General features: G+C 40.6%; 1 protein-coding gene across 1 annotated transcript in view; it reads right to left on the bottom strand.

Annotated features, from left to right (window-relative positions):
• PEX7 (peroxisomal biogenesis factor 7) overlaps positions 1-11923 on the bottom strand; it is a 139221-nt gene that overhangs the window by 100323 nt on the left and 26975 nt on the right. Inside the window, exons 4-5 of the mRNA XM_006834630.1 lie at positions 8129-8206; positions 7659-7767 (exon numbers count right to left, since the gene is read on the bottom strand). Of these exons, the coding sequence (XP_006834693.1) occupies positions 7659-7767; positions 8129-8206 (187 nt within the window). The remainder of the gene's footprint in view (positions 1-7658; positions 7768-8128; positions 8207-11923) is intronic.

The raw sequence follows: 11923 nt of genomic DNA on the forward strand, positions 1-11923 counted from the left end.
TGAGCCTTCCAACCTTCTAAGTATTCCTTTATATGTGGTTCAGAGTTCTGGGACCATCCCCTGAACCTGCTTGGTCGGTATTCTGTGTTGTTGTTGGCGGAGCTCTCTGCTATACGTCCACCCGATCCGCCATCTTGTTTGTTCCTTAACAGGATTTGTTTTTGTTTTGTTTTTAACTCTTCAAATTATTCTAAAGTTCACCTGGAAAAAATGATGAAGACTTGCCAAAAAATGTGTGAAGTGAACTTGTTTTCTGAGCTAGCGTGTGGCTTACTGTTGTCTTTGTGAGCTGCCACCTTGGTGTACCATGACCAGGGCCAGAAAGTGCAGAGCTTGATCATGCAGTCAGTCCATCAACCTTATCTTCAGATACTTGCAAAATAGATTAGGGATGAAAAAGTGAGCATGTGGCTAGAGGGCTGTCTCATAGGTTTTGATGAGTATATGAATCTCGTATTAAATGATGCAGAAGAGATTCATTCTAAAAGGAACTTAAGCAAACAACTGGATCACATCATGCTAAAAGGAGATCACAATATTCTGCTACAAAGTTTCTCTAACCAGAAATGACAAAGGAAATGAGAAGCTGTCGAAGGCAACATTTGATTCTCCCATTTTGTAGACGTCCTTTGTTAGATCTAAAACATGTGTTCATATTGTTTTCATTATCCTTACATAAGAAATGCTGTGGGGTTGTCTCTATTTAAAAAAAAAAAAGTATGAAACAAAAGAGGCGTGAGAGGGGGCTTGTGCTACCAGAAACTGAAATGTATTATAAAACAAGTATAATCAATGCAACATGTATGTTGTTGTTAAGTACCGTGGAGTCGGTTCCCACTCATAGTGACCCTGCACAGGGTTTCTGAGGCTGTAAGTCTTTATGGGAGCAGAAAACCTCCTCTTTCTCCCGCGGAACTGCTGGTGGTTTCGAATTCCTGACCCTGAAGTTGGCAGCCCGACTCGTAACCACTACACTACCAGAGCTCCGTAATGCAACATGTATACAGGGCAACAAATGAATTGGGGCCAAAGCAGAAAGTCTAAAAAGCAGACCCAGCTGTAATAGGATAAAGCTGGTATCTCCCATGATAAATTATTAGATTTAAAAATATCAAGTATTTACTCTCTGACTTCTGTAGCTGAGATCTTATATTAAAGCCTGTTATATCATTATCATTATTATTAATTCAAATCAGTGAGAAGACTAACTTACTTAGGGATGGTTTTCATAACAACCACAAAACCATTGTGAAAAAAGTAACATTTCTACCTCATTTTGCATTCTAAAATAAATCCCTGATGAATTCAATGTTAAGTTTAAAAAACAAAACTGTAAAAAGTTTAGAAGAAAATGTAGGAAAATGTTTGTATTGTCCTGGAAAGGGAAATAATTTTCTAACACTAAAGACTGTATCACTCTTTTCTAGTTATCTACTGGGTCCTTACTTAGCATTGTCACTTAAACAGTCTCTCCCAAGTTAAACAAAAAAAATACAGAACCATCAGTGGGCTAGATTTGGCCCAAGGGCAGTAGTTTGCCAACCCACGCTCTCTTACAAGCTTTCTTCTTGGTTTCTTGCAGGCTCTGATTTACAGCAAAGGCTTTGGTGACCATTTATGAGACAACGGCCCAATTTTTATTCTAAAGGCCAGACTTCTCAGCTCCAAACTTAGCCTGCTCACTTGACACCCTACATGTGTTCAAAAACAAAAGTCAACATCTTCTCCTTAAAAATATTTCTTATCTCTCAGTTACCGCATCACTATCCACAAATCTGTCCTTATCATGAGCCTAGGAACTACTTATCCCTCGCTCCCATCTTCCACATTCTACAAGAGCTCATAAATCAATAAGGAAAAACGACAAACAACATCAATAATACACATCTCTCAGGAGAAAAAAAGTGGGCCAAAGACATGAGCATACAACTCACAAAAGAACTGCACTATTTAACATAAACTGTTTCCAACTTCATAATCATCAAATATGCGAATTAAGAGAACCATTAGGTATCATTTTTCATTCATCAACTTGATAAACATTTAAAAGACTGAAGAGGTGCATCTGTTTATCATTTTAGGGTCCAAGTCTTTAACGAACAGTTCACAATCAGAATTAACTGATGTCATCTAGACCCTGAGGGTTATTATTGTTAAATACATAAAGTATAATCCAGTAGACTAGTTGCAAAATCATCTTTAGGACTTTAAATTAAAACCACTGATGCTTGGAGATATTTGTTGTTGTTGTTGTTAAGTGCCACCAAGTCATTTCCAACTCATAGCAATAAATCAGTTAATGTAATATCAACTCTGGGGCACATAAGATTATATTTATATGTATATTCAAAGAACTGGTAATTGTACAGTGCCTCATATTGGAATACCCTGAGCAGACAATGGTTTAGCCTTCCTGCTACAAGTCTGACAGGAGGTGTTATGAAAGTGGACAAGAGAGACAACCTAATAGAGCAACTCAGCCCTTACCAACTGACTCTTTCACCTTTGTTTTATTTCTACATTTTAAAAAGTTTTAATGGCATTTAATACGTTGAATAAAAATAAAAAGAAAAATGAAACAATTTATGTCAAAGTATAAGAGATTTTAAGAAAGAACTGTTATTATGAACTGAATTGCATACCCCAAAATTTGTGCTTTAAATCCTAACTCGCCACTGGACTGCAAGGTCAGTTTGAACTGCAAGGTTAGTGATTCAAATCCACCAGCCACTCCCTGGAAACCCTATGCAGGGGTCACTATGAGTTGGGCGGAGTACTGGTATGATGCTGTGGGTTAATGTGCTAGACTACAAGATCACTTTGAACCACAAGGTCGGCAGTTCAAGTTCCTCAGAAACCCAATGCAGGTCGCTATGGGTTGGAACTGACTCAACAGCACTTAACAACAACAACATGAGTCGGGCACTGACTCAATGGCACTTAACAATAAAAACAACAACAACACCTGTGGTTAGATCCATGGTGAAATAGTAGGTTAAGCACTGGACTGCTAACCACAAGGTCAGAAGTTTGAACCCACCTGCTGCCCTGCAGGAGAAAGATAGGACTGTCTGCTCCTATAAAGACTGACAGCCTCGAAGATCTACATTCTCGAAATCTAAGGGAGCAGTTCTACTCAGTGCTGTAGGGGTGCTACGAGTTAGAACCGACTCAATGGCAGTGGATTTGGTTTGGGTTTGGGTTTATCCCCATGGTTAAACTCCCATTTGTGAATAACTTCACTTTGTTAAGAAGCTGTATCAGTGGAGGGTATGATTTTGAGCCAATCACCACTGAGCTATAAAAAGAGCAGATTAGGCTTAGAAAAGTTAGTGTGTAAAGATGGGCAGAGGGGACGATGGAAGTCGAGCCACATGAGATCTCCAAGGAACCAAGAAAGAAAAGCTGACAGAACACAAGGGCTTTCCCGCAGGGCCAACCCAGAGTCTTCCCTTAAAGACGGTGGCCTGAGTTCAGACTTCTAACCTCCGTAACTATGAGGAAATAAAATTTTATTTATTAAAGCCACCCACTATCGTGGTAATTTTGTTGTAGTAGCAATATGTAACTAAGACAAACTGCTAATTCAGAAAACTTTAGCCAAGTATTTATTGGTAGTCCATCAAATAATCATGTTGTACTCTCCATTAACCTGCGATATGCAGATGATACAACCTTGCTTGTTGAAAGTGAAGAGGACTTGAAACATTTACTGATGAAGATCAAAGAGCACAGCCTTCGGTATGGATTACATCTCGATGTCAAGAAAACAAAAATCCTCACCACTGGACCAATAAACAACATTCTTATCAACGGAGAAAAGATTAAAGTTGTCAAGGACTTCAGTCTTCTTGGATCAACTATCAACACTCATGGAAGTAGCAGTCAAGAGATCAGACGACGTATTGCATTGGGCAAATCTGCGGCACAGGAACTTTTTAAAGTGTTGAAGAGCAAAGATGTCAGCTTGAGGACTAAGGTGCGCCTGACCCAAGCCATGGTATTTTCAATAACCTCATATGGATGTGAAAGCTGGGCAGTGAATAAGGAAGATCGTAGAAGAATTGATGCCTTTGAATTGTGGTGTTGGAGGAGAATACTGAAAGTGCCATGGACTGCCAAAAGAACCAATAGATCTGTTTTGGAAGAAGTGCAGCCAGAGTGCTCCTTGAGGCCAAGATGGCTAAGCTTCGTTCGTCTCTCATGCTTTGGACATATTGTCCAGAGAGAACAGTCGCTGGGCAAGGATGTCATGCTGGGTAAGGTAGAGGGTCAGAGAAAAAGGGGAAGACCCCTAAGGAGATGGATTGGCCAGGTGGCATTATTGATGGACTCAAGTGTGGCAGCGGTAGTGAGATTGGCCCAGGATCGGACATTGTTTCATTCTGCTGTGCATGGGGTCGCTATGAGTCGGTTCTGACTCGATGGCAACTGACAACAACAACAAACTCTCTATTTTAAATATGTTTTTATTTCAGAAATTTAAATACATAATTGAACAAACTCTTCTTTCCCACAAGTTTCACTCAAAACTATTATCTAAGAATCAGCACCTTCCTAAGTAATGATCGGAATTCATCGATTCAACTGTAATGTTGGACTGAATGACGAAAAAATGGTCACAATTTAAAAAAAAATTTTTTTTTTAATAGTGTATTCAATGGAGAAAAAAGTATTTATAGTCTGAAGATTTTCTGATTCACGAGATTATTTTTTTCTATAGCATAAGGATTTATAACTATAAGCATTATAAAACCTAACATGACTAAGCAAATATAGCTTTTGAGATTATTATTTTTTTAATGTTTTATTGTGCATTATGTGATACTTTACATGGGAGAATGTTAGTTTTACATTCATCCTATCCTATATCGTTTCATTGCCACTGCTAAAATCCCCTCCACGCATCATCAGCCAACCCCGAGATTATTTTTTTCCTCAAGAATATTTTCCAAAAGTAGTTTTAATTTTCTGTATCATATGTTCTAGAATAATAGGCCCATGAACTTTTCTGGCAGAGTAAAGAGATTCTAACAAGGAGCTCTGGTAGCGTAGTGGTTACAAATCGGGCTGCAAACCTCAGGGTCAGCAGTTCGAAACTACCAGTTGTTCGCGGGAGAAAGATGAAGTTTTCTGCTCCCATAAAGATTTACAGCCTCGGAAACTATGTACAGGATCGCTATGAGTCAGAAACGACTCCACGGCACATAACACCAACAACAACAAACAGTGGATACTCAGAGGGTAGTGGAGTAGGGCTGCTATTACTATTTGGTGGACTTCTGAATTTTATTGAATTTTCAAACAGAACAGGGATTATCCGGCATACTATTTTTTTACTGTCTTTATAAATTTAAGTATTGTTAAATGTTATAAAAGAAGCAAATAATAAAGAGTGACGATAATAATTTGTCAATCATCAACATTATGATTAATTAGCACGTTACCCTATAGCATAAACACTGGACTGCTAGCCACAAAGTCAGCAGTTCAAACTCACCAACCACTCCTTGGGAACCCTGTACAGAGTTGCTATGAGTCAGAACTGACTTGATGGCACTTATCAACAACAACATACTCTTGTAACTGTTATTCAATCCTAACAACCTTTGTTCTGATAAACACACCAGCGATAAAACCACTTAGGCAAAGCAGCTCTGCAGCCAATAAAAAGAGCTAGGTGGGGTCCCAAGTTTGTAGGACTTATGAGAAGGCTTCTAAAGGTTTTGTGGAAAAAGTTTACTACCTTTTAACTCTATGTTTCCAGAAAACTTTTGAAGCCATATAGCCAGTTATGAGCTAATACAAGCTATCCATTAAAAAGTCACAGTGTGGCACATGGTACAGTATTCCTGGTTAGGAACTGATATTCCATATTCTTAACCCTATGAATTATAATTCGAATGTCAGGGAGGTTCTGTATACTAAAATTTTTCATGGAGCATCTGGAAAATAGGAGACAGACTAGACAGGTATAAAGAATGGCCAGTCAAATGGGTGAGGGCAGAGTTTCAGAGAAGTGTGAGAAAAAGAGGAAAAACAGCAAGGAAGTGCTCCAGGATAGTTAGGCACAAGTGAAGACTGGCTCTCTATTTAAATGACCAGTTGGCAGGCAGACTATGTTGCTTTAAGTGGGGTGCTACAGAGAGAATCAACAATGTTCTTCTACAATTTATGTTATTTAAGTCTTACGTTTTGTTATCGTTAAGTCGGTTCCGACTCATATTGATCCTGTATAGGGTTTCTAAGAAGCGGTTGGTGGGTTGAACTGACTACCTTGTGGGTTAGCAATCAATCCTACAGGATGGACCAACAAACCAAATTTGGAAATCCTTATACAAATACAGTGAAATCTGTGAGAGCTGGAACTCAATGGGACTATGTTGTTTTTCCAGGTCTCCCAAGTTTTCTGCCTTTGACAGGGTGCAGTCTTACCACTTTTGTATTGCCCGTGTTAGTGGAAAATTTGTCCTTCTCTGGCAGGTTTCCACCTTACACAGCTTCCTACTTTCACAGGTTTTACTGTAATGGTGGTGGTGGTGTGCCATGGAGTCAGTTCCAACCCATAGTGACCCTGTACAGGGTTTCCGAGGCTGTAAATCTTTATGGGAGCAGAAAGCCTCATCTTTCTCCCGCGGAACAGCTGGTAGTTTCGAACTGCTGACCTTGCAGTTCACAGCCTGATTCATAACCACTACACTACCAGAGCTCATTTTTACTGTAATACAATAGTGTAGTGCAATTATCAAATTTGTATAAAATGACTTATCTCCACTAAAATTAAGACACACAAATGCATCTGCTTTACCTAAACAATGCTGATATGAATCAAAGCAAACTGTCAAGTAAAAGATCAGACCAAAAAATCCCGTGCTCTGACTTTGTTGTTGTTGTTGTTAAATGCCATAGTCAGTTCTGACTCACTGTGATCCCATACAGAGTTTCCAAAGAGCGGCTGGTGAGTTTGAACTGCGAACCTTGTGGTTCAAACTGATGTTATGGTCTAGTGCGTAGCCTAGTGCCACTGAAGGGCACTGAATTAAAGACAAGTTGTTGTTGTTAAGTGCTGTCAAGTCAGTTCTGACTCACAGCAACCCTGTATAGGGTTTCCAAGGAGTGGCTGATGAGTTTGAAACTGCTGACCTTGTGGCTCAAACCAACCTTTCAGTTCAGTGCTTATCCTACAGAGCTAAAAGACTGAGCATTAAGAGAAGGAAATGAACACCACCAAGCTAGACACACACATTTACAGGTATTAATACTTACAATAACCTCCTGAGGTAACACTACTAAAGCCATCTTGCTGATAAGGAAACATAGGCTCACACTGCCTGAGGCCCCACCACTAGGAGGAGAAGACACCATCTTCAATTTCAAAGACAGTCCAAAGGCAGAGCCCTCACTTGCTCTTTGACCCATACCTCTTACCTCAACAAAAACGAACATGCTAAAGTCAAAGGGTTAGAATCACTGAGAAGCAATCCAGGCCTCAGTTATTTTTTTCTTGTCAAGAAGTTGGTAAAGGATAAAACAGCACAGAAGAACAGAATGTATTCCTGTGTTCTCTCTGACTCTAAGCTACACAGCGCCACCTACTGGGGCATGCAAGGTCATGGTTCACTAAAAGTCAAGCTTTTGCTATATACCAAATTATTTACCTGAGGCAGAAGCAAAGCAACCAGGGATGTGGGGAGACCAGATTGTGCTGTAAATGACACTTTCATGGCCTGTAAAAGTGCACAGTGACTTTCCAACAGTTGGATCCCACTACAAAGAAATAAGTCAATTACTAAGTGGAGATATATGCTCTAATATATACTCTATATAATAAACACAAAACATATATATAAGTATACATATAACATACTTATTTTAAGAATTCTGTAAGTCAATTTTTATACAAAGCAAAACATCATTTAAGGGGCCCAAACAATCAATGCTGAGCTAATTATTAGTTTACAGCCAAAATATTAGGCCATTTTAAGTTATAGTAAATGTTTTAGTATTTCTAAGAAAAGATTAGGTGTCCAGTTGAAAAGCTACAGAACTATGCTTTGGAAAAGAACAGAATTCAGTGGAGGCTCTAGGGAAGGAGTGCTTGTTTTTAAAAACGGTAAAGCTGACATACCAGTTTGACAGTTTGATCCCATGAGCCAGACACCACAAGCTGTTCACCTCTGGTTTGGCTCCAATCAACACTATAAACCTAAAAACACATTTTAGAGTGTCATTGAGAAAGCAAAAGAATATCAAGTTCAATATTGCATGTTTCCTCTTTATACAGTGATAGCCAGTTAGAACACGTGGTTGAAACATCAGGTCAAGTCCAACTAATCTCAACCTGGTGGCTTGCCCATCCCTCCAGACTTACTCCATTCCACTTTAATAGAATTCTACAGAGTATTTCAATACCTTCTTCACTAAAACAAATTATACACATTTTTAAACCTACCAACAAATCACTGTTTGCAGCACCTTGAAGAAATGTCAAAGCAGATTAGAAAGTTAGTCATCTGAAAAAGCTTGCTGGGCCAATGTTTATCAGAAAGCATTAAAATTCAATTAATATCCATATCTGGCCTTTCCTAGAAAAAGCTTATAGAAACCAGGTGATCCTTTCAGATCTCTTGGTAAACAGCTTTAGTTATGCTGGGCTTCTCTTCTAATCTCTGCCTCACTGCTCTCAGTGAACCATTTCAAATGAGCATGTGAAAAATTATGAAAAATTTCATTTCCTTTTGTCATTTCATACAAAAGGCTATAATCTTTACATGGAACAGACAGCTACATCTCTTCCCCATGGCTGGTGGGTTCAGACCACTGGCCTTTCAGTTAGCACCTGTAACACTAGGGCAACTTGTTGTTGTTAAGTGCCATCCAGTCAATTCTGACTCACAGACACCGCGGACAGGGTTTCCGAGGAGCAGCTGGTGGGTTTGAACCACCAGCCTTCTGGAAGCAGTACAGTGTTTATCCTACAGCGCCACACCATGGACTCCATTAGCAAGCCTTTATTGCGTACTTACTGTGTGCTGGATGTTGTTACTAACACTTTACATATTTTATATCATTGGTGGTACAGTGGGCTAAGCACTGGGCTACCAACCAAAAGGTCGGCAGTTTGAACCCATCAGCAGCCCGTGGGAGAAAGCAGACCGTCTGCTTCGGAACCCTTAGGGAGCAGTTCTACTCCATCTTATGGGGTGTCTGTAAGTCAGACTGACTGAACAGCACTGAGCTGGCTGGGTCTATGAGGTAAATTCTATGCCAAGGTTCAAAATGGTTACATAACTTAAGTCCAAGTTCCCAGATCTAGTAAGCTGCAGAACTGAAATCTGAACGTGGGCAGCCTAACTGCACAACCCATTCTCAGTGGTCATGCTACAGGATGCTGGGTGGGGGCACTGCTTGGAGTCTTGGGACTTCAGGATGACTTCAGGTCACAGTATCAAGGAAATAAAGCCCTGCCCTTGCTGGTCTCTTCCTACCGGAGTTACGTTTAGGCCCAGGCTGATTTCAGTTTGCATTCATGGACTGTCTTTACCCAGGAACTCAAAGCCCATGCTCACTTTGTTAACTAACTACTGCTCACCCTTCAAGACTTGGATCCATGATCTCCTTTATGAAATAAGGTCCCTGGACATTCCGCAAAGAGTAAGCTGCTTCCATCTGTGCGTTCCAGTAGTATCTTTTACCTACTTCTAATTTGGTGCTTAACATATTTCATTAAAATTAACGTAAAATGACTACAACACTGATAAGATTTTGCAAACTACTCATAAGCAACACCATCTTGGAATCTCTCACCTCATCATGATATCATAGGCACATGATAAATGTTGGTTTTAATCAAAGTAATTATCTTCTTACCACTCATCTGTGAATTTGTACTATAGTGGCTCTGATGCTAGAAGCTATGCCATCGGAATTTCAAGCACCAGCAGAGTCACCAATGGTGTGGACAGGGTTCAGTGAAGCTGCCAGACTAAGACAGACTAGGAAGAAAGGCCTATCAATCTACTTTAAAAAATCAGCCAGTGAAAACCTGAGGGATCACAGAACATCCTCTGAGACTTCCACTCATTTACGACTGATCACTGGAGAAGAGTATGAAGCTTGATAAAGTGGAGGGCCAGCGGCAGCAAGGAAAACCGTCAATGAAATGGATTGGTGCCATGGCACAGTAATAGACTCGGGCACACCACAATCCTGAGGATGGCACCGCACCAGGCAGGTTCATTCTGTGCTACATGGAGTCACCATGTGTCGAAGCCGACTTGATGGCAACTAACAAGACTCTATTTTCACAACCTAGACAGCTGATAAGTAGGCATACTGTTATTGTGGTGGTGTGCTGTAGAGTCAGTTCCAAGCCATAGCTACTTTCATTTCAGAAGGTAAGTCAATCAATTACACATACAAAATCACTTTGCCCAGCTTGGATTCCTCTGCCTCAGCACACCTCCAGACGTGATGCAGGAGCAGAATCTGTATGACGTCTCACTCTCTAGTTTCAGAGAACAGAAGACAGGAGGTAAGAGGAGGGACCCAGGGCAGAGATGCTACTACCACCTGCCTTTTCTACCACCCAGCAAAGTGGCGAGCACTAGGACCCTGAGGCAAAACTACAGAGAGGACACACATTGTAGCGAGGCTAAAATCCAGAAGAAAATACAGGAATGTCAATAAATATTTCCTTTATTTTTACTGTATTTCATAGTAATTAAAAAGAGTGAAATTCCTAAAAGAATAAAATACCCAAGAATAAATTTGACTAGGTATGTGAAAGATTTGTATTGTAACACAATGCGGAAAGAAACGGGAAGACCTAAATCACTGAAGGGAGTTTATGTTCATGGATTGGAAGAGTAATATTGTTAAACTGTTAGTACTACCCACAGTAGTATCTAGATTCAATGGAATCCACATTAAAAAAACAACTTTTTACGTGGATTTTTTGAAGAAATTGAAAACCCAATCCTTAAATTTATATGGAATGTTGTTGTTGTTGTGTGCCATTGAGTTGGTTCCAATTCCTATTGTTATTGTTAGGTGCCATCAAGTCAGTACCGACTCATAGCGACCCTATGCACAACGGAATGAAACACTGCCCAATCCTGGGCCAACCTCACAATTGTTACCATGCTAGAGCCCATGGATGCTGCCTCTGTGCCAATCCATCTCACTGGGGGGTCTTCCTCTTTGTCTCTGACCCTCCACCTTATCAAATATGATATCCTTCCTCCACTGACTGGTCCCTCGTCTGTCAGTTTGTCATACTGTGGTGGCTTGTGTGCAGCTGTGACTCTGGAAGCTATACCACGGGTATTTTGAATACCAGCAGGGTCACCCATAGAGGACAGGTTTCAGCTGATCTTCCAGACAGACAGACTAGGAAGGGGGGAGACGGACTACTTCTGACTATTCAGTCACTGAACACCAAATGAATAGCAGTGGGACGCTACCCAACTCAGAGCAGCCCTGTACAGCGTTTCGGAGAGTAGCTGGTAGTTTTGAACTGCCAACCTTGCAGTTACCAGTCCAGTGATTTGTTGTTGTTAAATGCCGTCAAGTTGGTTCTGACCCATAGGGTTTCCAAGGAGCAACTGGTAAGCTTGAACTGCTGACCTTACAGTTCAAATGGCTTTGCAGTCTGGCGCATTAACCCATAGCACCACACCAGGACTCGTGATGTTGTTGTAGTTGTTGAGTGGCATCGAGTCAATTCTGACCCATAGAGACCCTGTATAGGACTCGTGATGTTGTTTTTGTCAGGTGCCTTCAAGTCGGAACCGACTCATAGCGACCCCATGCACAACAGAAGGAAACAATGTCCGATCCTGGGCCAACCTCACTACCGCTGCCACACTTGAGTCCATCAATGATGCCACCTGGCCAATCCATCTCTTTGGGGGTCTTCCTC

This window comes from Chrysochloris asiatica, unplaced genomic scaffold, assembly GCF_000296735.1.
Source record: "Chrysochloris asiatica unplaced genomic scaffold, ChrAsi1.0 scaffold00013, whole genome shotgun sequence".
Classification (NCBI taxonomy): domain Eukaryota; kingdom Metazoa; phylum Chordata; class Mammalia; order Afrosoricida; family Chrysochloridae; genus Chrysochloris; species Chrysochloris asiatica.